The 12,534-nt window shown below is 60.4% G+C and overlaps 1 protein-coding gene across 1 annotated transcript; it reads right to left on the reverse strand.

The window, feature by feature from the left end:
• Positions 1 to 1,919: 1,919 nt before the first annotated feature.
• On the reverse strand, positions 1,920 to 5,072 carry LRRC8E (leucine rich repeat containing 8 VRAC subunit E). The gene is made up of 2 exons (XM_047097297.1): positions 4,930 to 5,072; positions 1,920 to 4,163 (listed from the first exon to the last, which is right to left on the reverse strand). Exons 1-2 carry the CDS (start codon positions 5,065 to 5,067, stop codon positions 1,920 to 1,922), a joined length of 2,382 nt encoding a protein of 793 aa, XP_046953253.1. The 5' UTR covers positions 5,068 to 5,072.
• Positions 5,073 to 12,534: the final 7,462 nt, after the last annotated feature.

Raw genomic sequence — 12,534 nt, forward strand, 5'->3', positions numbered from 1 at the left:
GTTCCCCGCCCGGCCTGTTCTCTGGCACCCACGCTCCCTCAGGACTGCCTTTCTCTTACGGGACAGTGTTTCATTAGGATCGCTGTTATGCCTAATTGCTGCCTCCTCCCCATAATTAGGCACCCGTGGGGAGCCCTTTCTATTTCAGCAAACTCGGGGGTGGCTAAGGACCGGCGGGAGGGACGGGGTAGGGCTCAGGTCACTGTAGCGGCCTTAGGAGTCCAGCGGCATGACCCCTGACCTCGACCACAGGGCCAGGGTCATGGCCAGAGAGTTCCAGGCCAGACCCACCTGGGACATTTTAAGACGTTCCCTCATCTTCCCGCCCCGGAATGTGAGCCCCGCGTCTGGACAGTGCAGTAGATGGGCTTTGGTGTTAATGCCCCTCAGCCTGTCATCCTCGCGGCTTAACTGGCATGGTGGGTGCCGGGAAAATGTCCACAGCTGCAATCCTGGTTTTCGGAAAGCAGCTTGTCTCTGCGCTCAGTTGCCAGGAAGAGGCTCACATTTTGCAGACATCTCGAGGTGTCCAGTCCCAGGAAGTCAGGGTCAGGCAGGCTGTGCCATACGCCCTGCCTACTCCCGGGCCCGCACGGGATCACTGGTGGGCATTGAAGGCTTGTGGGGACTCCTATGGTGACAACTTACAGGTGGAACAGATAAAAGACTGGAGTCCGGAGAATAACAAGGAATGGAGAGGAAAAGGGGTTCTCCAGAAAAAAAGCTGAGCAGAAGATGCCACTTAATTTCTCCTGCTGAGCTCTGTCTTTGCTCCCAGGACGGATCTCATACCCTTCATTCTGGCACGTTAGTGTCACTGCTTGCCTGTCATTGGTCTGGATGAAATGGAAGTCTTAGACAACAGGAGTGGATACCAGAGATCAGAATTTTAGTTCTCATAGTATTATTTATTAGCCACCCACTGATAGATGCTCCCTCACACAGAGAACATTTGAAAGACACAAAGTCCCTGCTTGTTCTCAGAAGCATGTAAATTCCACAGCAGGTGTTCTTAACCCTGGAGTCTGCCATCCTTAGGGTGTCCGTGAATGGCCCTCTGGGAAATCTGGGGGAATCCGTTGACGGCCTGAAGTAGCTTTGGAATTTGGCGTGTGTGTGTACATTTTCCTGGGCAAGGAGGTGCCCAACTTTTATAAGATGTTCAAAAGTCCTAGGTCTTCAAAAGGGTTCAGAACCCCGGCTCTGAACATCCAGATTCTGTAGGTCAGCGTTTCCCAACATACAGGCCTAGGACCACCCGCATCAGAATTACCTGGGATGCTGATTTACAGACAAGTTCCTGGCCTCCAGCCAGACCTGAGTCAGTCTCTCAGGGGTGGGGCCTGGGAGGTTTTGTTCTGGGGCTGTTGATTTTGATGCAAGGCCAAACACGAGGACCATTTTACTGAGTTCACGTGTCCATAGCAAACAACTTATAAATAAGGGATTGGCATCAAAGTTGGGGGCAGGGGTCGCTGGTCCCTCGTGTCTGTGTCCCCTCCTTGGGAGAGAACCGCAGATGTAAGCTGTTTGGGTTGGGGGAGAAAGGGTTCAAATCCCATTGGGATGTGCCTCACCCCCACATACGGCACTAATTGAGCTAGAATGTCCGCGGGGAGGGCAGGACAGCCAGCCAAAGACACGGGTGTGCTTTTGGTCTGAGACTCCTGCGACTGAGTTGATCCCTCTACGACGGTCCACCCCAAATCCACAGCCTCCTGTCTCTTCTCGGACAAACCAATCCCAGGATCTTGTCTGGACCCTCCCCCCCCCCCCCCCCCCCCGCCCCCAAGGCTGATGTGTCTGCTCCTCGTCTCCTGGCCTGGGCCCTGTCGGCCACCTCGCTTGAAGACGACAGTAGAGATTCTGGGGTGGAAGCATCCAGAAGGCCTCTACCCCAACCTGCCCCACCTTTCGCTTCATTCCTCCTCCATTTTTTCCCGCACCTCCGCTGGCAGGCCCTCGTAAAGGGTGTCCTCCACCAGGAGCGCCACTCTCTTGAGCCCCACGCAGTTGCCAAGTTCTTCTGGCAGAGCCTCCAAGCGGTTGCCCTTGAGCTCCAGGCGGCTGAGGGCCCTGAGGGCCCCCACCTGGGGCGAGAGCTGGCTCAAGTGGTTGTAGCCCAGGAGCAACGTCCGCAGCTTGCGGCAGCAGAAGAGCTCCTCCGGCAGGGCCTCCAGGGCGTTGTAGGACACAGCCAGGTGCTGCAGGCTCTGGAGGAGGCCCAGCTCGGGCGGCAGGGAGCGCAGCCCGTTGTGGGAGATGTCCAGCAGGCGGAGGCCAGAGCACAGGCCGAGCTGGGTGGGCAGGGTCTCCAGCTTGTTGTGGCTGAGGTAGAGCTGCTCGAGGCCCCGGAGCTTGCGCACGTGCTCGGGGACGTAGGCGATCTGGTTGTGCCACAGCCTGAGCGTGACCAGCTTGCGACAGTGCTGGAAGCTGAGGATCTCTTCAATGGACCGCAAGTGGTTGTCCTTGAGGTCAAGTTCCTGCAGCGCCCCCAGGCTGAAGATGGCATGGGGGATGCGCTCCAGCCCGCAGGCCACCAGCTCCAGCTCCCGCAGCGCCGCCAGCTTCTTGAGGCTGCTCAGGGCCAGCAGGCGGGCCCCGTCGTTGTGCAGACTAAGCCGCTGCAGATGCCCGGCCACGTCGGTCACGCTGGCTGGCACCTTGCTGGCATTGCTCCGCAGAGACAGCACCTTGAGCTGCTTCAGCTCCCGGAGGCTCTCGAGGGTCGCCGCCCGAGCCAGCTCCGGGGGGAAGAGCCCCTCGAGGTGCAGCTCCTCCAGGCCACGCAGCCCGAACACCCACAGGGGCACCTCGCGGAGCTCCTCACACTTGACCCGGACGACCTTCAGGCGGTCCCGCAGGAAGATCTGCAAGGAGAAGGGCAGCCGGGCGGGCGAGTGAAGCAGGCTGAGCTCTTGCAGGTGCACCAGCTGCGAGAGGCCCGGGGGGAAGGTGATGTCGCAGATGGCCTCCAGCCGGAGCGCCTCCACCTCGCTGAGCTCGAAGACGGTGTCGGGCAGCCCCGGGAGCATGCAGAGGGCCAGCTCGAGCCGGCCGCGGGCGTTGCGCTGCAGCTTCTGCCGCAGCTTCTCGGGCGTCCACTCGTGGTTCAGGTTGAGCTGCTTCAGGCGGCTCTCGCTGACCTCGGAGAGGAAGACGGCAAAGCGCTTGGAGTAGAGGGAGTCATACTGGTCGATGAGGTGCAGCATGAAAGCAAAGTCGTTCTTGACGTCGGGGATGTCACCCATGCCCGTCTCCTCCCGCACAGAACGGAAGGAGTACTCCTTGAGGGGCCGGTGGAAGAGCCAGTAGAGGGTGTAGAGACAGGTGATCCCGTAGACGCACACGAAGGAGATGTAGCAGAAAGCCAGCTTGGAGAAGAGGTGGGCCTTCGTGTGGTTGCAGCAGAAGCTGGCGTAGCCCGTGACCTCCGAGGTCTCCACCCTGCAGGCCACCAGGAAGCTGATCTTCTCCACGTAGACCAGGTTGTAGACCAGGATGGCAAAGAACTTGCAGACTTTGAGCACCGTCTGCCGGATGTACATGGTGTACAAGATGTCCCCCTCTTCCACGTGCACGCGGAACTTCTTGACCTTCTCAAACAGGGCTTTGGCCTGCTCACCCTCCTTCTTGTCCAGTAGGGTGACGGCTGGTGGCTCAGTCACCACCTTCTCGGGCTCCACCAGCACCTTTTCCTTCTCACCCTCGTTGGCTTTTCCCGACCCCGCCGAGGCCTCCACGGTCGCTGTCGCCCGTCCGGTGGTGGGGCCCTTCTGGTTCTCCCCAGAGACCTCGGACAGGGCCCGTGTGGTCCACGGAGAGTCGAAACACTTGCCCAGAATGGAGATGAAGTGCTCGATCTTGGAGCTGGTGCCGGGGAACTTGAACCAGAAGCTGGTGCAGACCATGAAGATGAGCGTGTGAATGACGACCAGGTAGGGGAAGTACTTGGCGTACCAGTGGAGGGCTGTCTCGTAGCAGAGCTGGTTAATGAAGCTGTACTGCTGGAGGTCCAGATTGTTCTTGAGGCCGCTTACCTCCCGGAGGCCCCCCATCTGCTCGGAGACGCCCCGAGGCAGCAGTTGCTGGCAGGGGGCCTCTGAGAAATTCTCCCGGAGTTCGTGACTGGGCAGACAGATGATCTTGTCCTGTGTCACCTGGGAATGAGGGGGAAAGAGGGCCAAGGAGCTGGGATGGCCTGCACGGTTGGGGGGAGAAAGGCAGGCTGAAGGTGGGAGACCCCAATCCCTGACTGTCCCCAGCGGGCTGTGACTTTGGAAGAGTCACTAAACTTCTGAGAATCAATCTTTGTCTGAAAAAAAGGAGTTAGGTTGAATTGCATCTTCCTTCTCCCTCCCGCGCCCCCGCACCCCCCCCCCCCCGCCGAAAGATACTGACCTCCTAATCCTTAATACCTGTGGACAGATAGTCTTTGCAAAGCAGATGTGATCAAGTTAAGGTGGGGTCATTAAGGTGGGCTCTAATCCAGTGCGACCGTGTCCGTATAAAAAGGAGCCATGTGCACAGAGACCCGTGCGCAGAAGGGAGATGAGAGAAGGCCTGAGGCCACCAGAAGCCAGGAGAGAGGCATGGGACACATACATGCTCCCTCACAGCCCGTAGAAACACACAACCCTGTCAACCCTTTGACCTCACACGCTCGCTCTCCGGAACTGTGGGATCAGAGCGGGTAGCCCTCCGGAATATCCGGGCCGCGACCCCACACGCCCCGCCTCTCCGACCCGCTCAAACAGGCCCCGCCCCTGTAGGTCCCGCCCCCACAGGCGGGCCACACCCGGGCCCCGCCCCCTACGTGCCCCGCCAACTACCCGCTCATCCGGGCCCCGCCCCTCTCCACGCACCCAGGCCCCAACCCCTGCAGGCCGCGCTCCATCCAGGCCCCGCTCCTGCCTCGCGCCTCACCTGCAGGGTGCAGCCGAAGACCCCGATCATGAGCATAGCCACGGTGAGGTACTCCGCCAGCACGTCCCACCAGGGTTTGAGCACCTTGAACGCGGGCTGCTGCTCCGTGAACTGCTTGAACTCGGCCACCGGAATCATCTTTCCTATGGGAGAGGAGGAGGCAGGGGTTGCAGAGACCCTCAAGAAGGGGCGTCTGGTGGTGGACCCCCAGAGGAGCCAGACACACGCCTCTGCTCCCAGTTTGTGCTCTGCCCTGCCCGAATCTGGCAGAAGGCACGAGCTGTGTGCCCCCTCTCTCCCCCAGACCTCACCTCCTTCCTGAAGCCAAGCTACTACCGGTCTCACCACATCTGCTCCCCGGGATCCCTGCCCCCCCCTCTGACGCCGCTCGCCCTTTCAGAGGTCAGGAAGGGCAGTCCACGGAGCCGCTGTCCCCCAGCTTGCCCGAGTGGCCTTCTCCCAGAACCCAGCCATCTCCCACCCTTGATGACGAGCCCAAACCACTCGCTCTGCCGCTCTGACTCCAGACACCTGCTGTCCGGACCGCTAGCCTCTGCCGTCTCTGCCACTGGGCCAGAGAGAGCGTCTGAGGCTGAGGACTTCCGGGGTGTGGGCCCCCCACCCCCTTCAGGGGCGCTCCGGGCACCACCTCCAACCTCCAACCGGAAAAGCCGGCTGGAGCCTGGCTCTGGTTACAGGGCCTGAGGGGCAGGGAGGGGCAAAGCTGAAGGCTGGTCAGTGGAGGGGAAGGAGGACTAGGACACCTGGGTTTCTAGAGGGATCGGTGCCCAGAAACTGAGGCAGACGACAGAAACCTGGGCTCTGACTGGGAGGGTAGGGGGTCGCCAGGATGGCCGGAGGGCAGAGGATCAGGAAATGGAAAACTCAGGGACAAAGCCAGAGTGACACCTACTGTCTGGGCTGGGGCTGGGCTGCCAGGCTCCTGGGCGGCCAGCCCGCTCTGTCTGTCCCTGGGTTTCACTTTAGACCAAGGTATCATTATTTCAGATACGGGACAGCCAGGCGCGAGTCACGTGGGGGCATGGGCCGCAAGCTGGGACATCACCCTCCCAAGAACTGGCAGCTGGGGAGCCTCCCTCCCCCTCTCCCGGAGGCTGGACGGAAGGAAAGGGAGGCCGCAAGGCCCCCACTGCCTTTTGAGGGGGCTCCCAGGCTGGACTGCCTCTCACAGCACCCTGCCTCCCTTTGCAGTCCCCAGGTCCCTGAGGCCTGGGGTTGACTCCCGGGCGGGGATGAGGTAGAGACGGACAGGGATGCGGGCTGTAAGCCCTGCCCACCGGGCTGAGGGCGAGGTAGTCCACCACACCTTCTAATCCCTTCAAAGGCCCTCACATCGGGATGGCAGGGGCAGGGCCCCCCTGACTCAGGCCCTGACTCACCCAGAGCCGGGCACAGGCAGGGGGTGCACAGACAGAGCACGGGCTCCCTCCCACAATGCCCCATTCCTCACTCTCAGTTTGATACCCTGTCCTAAAAGAAAAGCTGAGTGGAAGTGCCCCAGCGTATCAGTGCCGTCAGCCGGGAATCTTATCAGCAGCACCCTGGGGGCCACATGAACGACGTAGCCACCAAAAGGGACACCTGGGGGCATTCTGGAGTGTGCATACGGATGCAGGTGGGTACCCGGAGCCGTATACACTGGTCTGAGGGGAGACCCAGGACCTGTTCCAGCCAGCCACCGTTCTCCCTGCCCCGGGTACCTGTGAGGGACACGGCTCCGCTGTTGGGGCTGCGACAGAAATGCCACGTACACAGGCGAGGACCAACTTCCTGCCTGGGTCCATCTCGCAGTGGCGGAAGCTGCAGTATCCACCAGGTCAAGACTACAATCAAAGGCAAGACGGCGGCGACACCGAGGGTCCCCAGTGGATGGCCCAGTGGCTCCCACGGAACAAGGTATATACACAACGCCATCAGAGGCAGACACTGGGGTTATCATTATCTGTCTCCATGACTCAAACTCGATGGTCTGAACCTGCCATTAAGCTTCCACAGACACAAGGCTGGCCCCCCCTTTGTCTGAGCAGGGCTGGCGGGAGGGCCCTGGGCAGAGGGCTCCAGGGATGGGGAGCCCAGAGGAAAACAACAGCACGGCCATACGCAACTTATGGCCACCAGATGCTTCCGGTGCCTCCTTTAATCCCCACTCTGGGGGAGGGAGGGCACCACAACCCTCATTTTCCAGACTCAAGGGGAGGGAAGGAACCAGCTGAAGCTTTCACAGCTACAAGCGGTATGTGAGGCGTGACTCCCGAGTCTCATCTGTCCCCTAGCGCCCTGTCTGCTTCATCCTGGGTGAGAACCTCTCGCTGGGATGCAGCATCTTTGCCAAAAGGAGCCCGGAGGAGAGTGTTCTCGCAGAGAATGTTCTAGCAGAGAAAAGATGGGCGGAGGGCTGCTCTGCAGGGCAGGCCCTGGGGGTTCTGGTCGGCCTGGGACCGGGTCGTGCCCCCTACCTAGCCTCAGCTCTAGTATCCATGCCTCACCCCTGCGTCTCCCCTCTCAGACCCTCCCTAGGCTCCCAGCTTGCCTCCTGGGGGCAGTGGTGGGTGCTCGGGGTCCAGCCCCCCTCCTCGCCCACAACCCATGCTAAAGGGCAAGGAGGACACAGGGGTAACTGTCAGCCCTGAAACGGGCTTTGAAGCACACAGGTCCAACCTTTGAGTTTTACACAAGAGAGAAACTAAGGTCGGGGGTGGGGGTAGGGGTAGGGGTCCCCTAGTAGCAGATCTTGGGTCAGGCCCCAGGCCTGGGGACTCTCCACCTAGTACTTTTCCAAGCTGCCCAGCCAGGACTTGGGAGTCAGGGAGTCTTGAGGTTTAATAGTCCCAGGGAGGGCAACTTGGTAGGGACCCCCAGTGGTAGGGTTCTGGGGCGTCCAGGGGAACATGGCCAAGACCCCATGGGGGTCTCCCCCAGCCTGCTGATCTGTCCTTGGCCAGGCTGGCCTGCTCCCTGACAGGCGCCCTAGGTCTGGCCAAGGCCGAGTCTCTCGCCGCCTCCACCCCCTCCCCAGCTCCTTGTGTCCCTGGCGGGCGGGCCGCGGGCTCAGGCGGCAGTGCCGGCGGCACCTGGGGCGGTCCTCACGTGGGCCAGACCCCCACCCCGCCTCCCGGTCCGCAGGGACGGGGAGCCTCCTACTCACCGCTCTGGCTGGGACGCTGGGCCCAACTCCTGGGTCCCTGGGAGCGGAGCAGCCGGGACTCCCGCAGAGTTCCCGGGCCAGCCTGGGTGAGTCAGGGCGGGCGGGCGGGACAGGAGCCCGGGAGCCGCCCCGCCCGCCCGCCCCGGGGACGTCTCGGCTCCGCCTCCCTTTGGGTCCTCCCAGGTCGCCCCCTACTCCAGACGCGGAGGGATTGCGGGAGGAGGGCAATCCGAATCCAGCTCTCCACGATCGTGGAGGGTGAGGGGCGGGCCGGAGGGCAGAGGTCTTAGAACTTTGGGCCGGGCTGCAGCCAGGGAAACTAGGGGGGCCCCCCGGAGGCGCTGCGTGGCTCCCAAAGCCGGCCTGTGGGCCCCCTTCCAGGATCTAAGCTGTAGAGACCCTGTCAGGAACAGGTGAAGGGCCTCCTCATCCTTGCCCCCAACCCCACCCCAAGGGGCAGCCACCTGGCCTTGAGGCACAACCAAATCCAGAGGAACAGAGTCCAGGGGAAGGGAGGGGGCTTCCCCTCCCTGCTCTGACCACCCAGCCAAGGGAGGATGAGCAGAGTGGGGTGCTTACCTGTCTGGCCCTGCCCAGCCTTGAGACCTTCTCCGGACTTCGGGGGATGGGTGAGCTGCTCCCAGGTCTTGGGGGCGGCACAAGGGCTGGAAGGCTCTGGGATCTGGGGCTGGAGTCCGGTCTGGGAGGGCAGCTTCTAGAAAGGATGGCTGCCTCCCCACCCCCACTCATCCCTCCCTGGCCGAGAAGGCCTGAGCTGGCTCTTACACTGGCAAAGCACCCTTTCGGCCTGGAGGCATCCGGTGAACTTTGACCCGTTCTGTCTGCAAAACTGAAGGGAGAGGGGACCTTGACAAAGTGGGGGAATGAGACCCCTCCCCCACGGGAGGCTCACGAGTTCACTAGACTGGAGACAGTCCGAGACCCGAGGCTTGAAACCTCGAGGATTGAGACCCCCCCCCCAAGCTTGGGTTCCTCTGCGAAGCCCTGTAGTGGGCGCGACCCTTGGAGACCCGGCCTCTTTCAAGTGTCTGTGGGCTCCACCACAGGCAGCTCGAAGACAGACAGACAGACAGGAGGCCCTCTTCTCTCTGAGAGCGCCCATGCCCTGGTCTACAGCTTTACGCCGGGTGACCATCCTGATACACATGGCTTTGCACACTTGTACAAATCGCCGAGGTCACTGCGACGGCAGCCCCATGACTGCTGTGTCCCCAACCCTTGGGATGGTACCTGGCACACGGGGTGGGGGGGCATTCAGTAAATGGCAGGTGGGTGGACGACTGAGGTGTCGTCTTAGGTGCAGACCCTGACACAGGGAATTGGAGGCAAACGGTCCACCCGGAAGGTGATCCCAGGGCGCCCTGGAGGGGGGGGGGGGTAACTGGGAAGTGACACCGGGAAAGGAAGGAGGCCAGCAGGCATCCGTGAGGGTAAACGGAGCAGGTTCACAGGCAGCTGGGGCTCTGTTCTGCTGGGAGACGGTGGAGGACACACTGCCAAGTTGTCCAACCCAAGGGGCGAGGGGGTTGAGAAGGGCTGACCGTCAGCTCCTGTCAGGCTGCGGGTTGCTCTGGAGAAGGGGGGGGCGGAGGGGACTCTGGGGCACCTGCCACAGGTGTAGACGCCCCAGGAGAACAGCCAGGTCACGGGACACACGTACGCACCACGCCTTCCAGTGATTCTCCCGAAGGACCGTCTGCTTCACACCCCCATTGGTGGCGCGTGAGTGTCCCCCCCCCATCGATCACACCCAGCCTTTAAAAAGCATTGTCGTAAAATACCATGACGTAGAACTTACCACTGTCACCGCGGTGAAGTGTGCAGTTCAGCGGCATTGAGTGCACTGACGTTGTTCTGAAACCATTTCCACCGTCCGACTCCAGAACGCTTTTCATTTTCCAACGCCGAGATTCTGTCCCCATTAAACCCCGGCCCCGGCCCCCTGCCTCCCGCCACCTGCTGTCTGTCTCTACCAATGTGACTCTCCTAGAGAGCCCGCGTAAGGGGAATCCTACCATGTTCGTCCTTCCGTGACCGGCTTCTGCCACCGAGCTCGCGTCGCCGAGGTCCATCCGTGTTGTAGCAGGTGTCAGAATATCTTTCCTTTTTAACGCTGAAAAATATTCCATTGTGTGGCTGGACCACATTTTGTTTATCCATTCATCTGTCGATGGAGCCTCTACCCCTTGGCCGTCGTGGATAGTGGTGCTCTGAACCCAGGGGTGCAAGTATCTCTTCAGGTTCCTGCTTCCCATTCTTTGGGGTGGGATTGCTGGATCATATGGGAAGTCTGTTTCATTTTTTCGAGGAACCGCCGCCCGGTCTTCCGCAGCTGCTGCACCTGCACCATGTTCCCACCAACCGTGCACGAGGGCTCCCATTTCTTCTCATCCTCACCGACACTTGTTATTTAACACCCAGCTTTTAAGGTTTTGTGAATGGGAGGTAGTTATCGATCGCCGCCGAACAAATCACCCCCAAGCCTAGCAGCTTAACACAACTAGCATTTATTGTCTCACACAATCTCTGAGGGTCGGGAACCTGAGAGTGAGTGTCATGGGTGGTCACACCCATAGGAGGGTCACACCTCCCTCTCCCACTGGCCCCAGATATCACTGATTTGCTTTCTGACACTACAGATTAGCCTGGATTTTCCAGAATGTTATATAAATGGAATCATGCAGCGTGTTGTGTGTGTGTGTGTGTGTGTGTGTGTGTGTGTGGCTTCTTTTGTTCTGCAGGATATTTTTGAGATTTGTCCCTGTTTTGAGTGGCTTGGTACTTTGTTGCTTTTTATTTATTTATTTTATTTTTTTAATAAAGTTTATTCATTTATTTTGAGACAGAGAGAGGGAGAGAGAGAGAAACCCAAGCAGACTCTGTGCTGTCAGCACAGAACCAGACGCAGGGCTTGAACCCATGAACTGTGAAATCATGGCCTGAGCCAAAACCAAGAGTCGAGGCTTAACCAAATGTCGAGCCAAACCAAGAGTCGAGGCTTAACCTGGGCCACCCAGGCGCCCCAGTAGTTTGTTGCTTTTTCTGGCCGAGGAGTATTCTACTGTCGGGTACTCTCTGGTTTGCGTAATCTGTCCCTGTTGATGGACATTTGAAGAGCGTTCTTAAAAGAAGGAGGAGCCCAGATCCCAGTGAAATGCAGAGTGGGTTCAGAGTAGCCTCGGAGGGGCCTTGCGCTATAAAAGGTGAGGGGCAGGCATCTGGGGGTGGCCAGTGGATGTGACTTGCTCAGAAGGGCACTGCTGGTGAATGGGCAGGGGGGGGGGACCAGGCTGCTGTCATGCCAGAAGGGGCTCACACAGGTGATGCTCGGAAGACTTGGGGAGGAGGTGAGGCCAGAATGATCTACTCTGGAGGGCAGCGCCCTGAGGAATGGTGAGGGGGCACCTCTCCCAGGCTGGAGGGAGGGGTCATTGAAAGGATAAATTCCAAAGGGTTTTGACCTTGCCCTCTCTCTCTTCCATTCCCCTAACCTCAGCTGAACTCAGGCGCAACTCCTGAGGGGAGAAAGCCAAACCCCTGCTTCCGGCCACACCCTAGTTGAGTCTATCTTCCTTGTCCAGGTTCAGCCAGGTGCCAAAGCCCCCCACGCCCCGTCCTGTGCACGAAGCCCCCCCCCCCCAGTTCCAGACAGTAGTGAACTGCTCCTGTGTGGGCATGCAGGCATGTGATGGGCAATCGGTTGGGGCAGAGGGCGCTGGCTCTTTGGGATGGGGGAGGGGGTGGCTCAGTCTGGACAGAGGAGGTATCAGAGGTAGAAAGCACTGTGTGTGTGTGGGGGGGGGGGGGTAGGTGTCCTAGCAATAAGCAGAGATGAAGGAGGGCGGCCGGCTCTGTCTTCCCACTCCTACCTCCCCCTGGCCCCAGTGCCCTGTGGAGGTCCTTCCACGGAGACCCCTGCGCAGGCTGGGAAGGGCACCTCCCACTCCCACCGGCTGTGCTGGGCAGCCTGGGACAGGGTCGTCTCTGCTCCTTCAGGCACCAGTTTTGACACCCCCCCCCCCATTTGACTCCTCCCCCCCCCCAAAGCTCGGCTCTGCTTGAATGCTTTTGCTGACTTGACATAGGAGCATGGGCGGGGGGGGGGGGGTGCCCTGCCCTGCCGAGGGCTCGGAGCCTCTCACAGTTCTCTCTCCCCGCCCTCCCCAGACTTCCTCTCTTCTTGTGTTCTCCCAAATCCGAGCCTACCCCTAAATTCCCACGGCTGCATTCTCTCCGTGGTCCGCCTCCCGCAACCAATGTAGGGGCTTCCTGGGGTCTGGGAAAAGCCTTGGATATGAGAGGGGCGGAGGCCCGCGGGGACCCTGGGGGGCCCGGCCTCCGCTGTGGAGAAGGCGAGGACTGGGACCAGGGACACTGAGCGGCGGGATTGGTTGACTGGGCACGAGGCACGATGGTCC

The sequence above is a fragment of the Lynx rufus genome, unplaced genomic scaffold (assembly GCF_022079265.1).
Source record: "Lynx rufus isolate CCGP_SWC_20201006 ecotype Redwood Valley unplaced genomic scaffold, mLynRuf1.p SCAF_4, whole genome shotgun sequence".
Lineage (NCBI taxonomy): Eukaryota > Metazoa > Chordata > Mammalia > Carnivora > Felidae > Lynx > Lynx rufus.

What these genes read in the sequence shown, in the direction of transcription:
- LRRC8E (XM_047097297.1), bottom strand. Translation starts at nt 5,067, where the DNA reads ATGATTCCGGTGGCCGAGTTCAAGCAGTTCACGGAGCAGCAGCCCGCG. An exon ending in TCTTCGGCTGCACCCTGCAG is followed by an intron (nt 4,164 to 4,929) that starts GTGAGGCGCGAG and finishes CCTCATTCCCAG; the next exon opens with GTGACACAGGACAAGATCAT.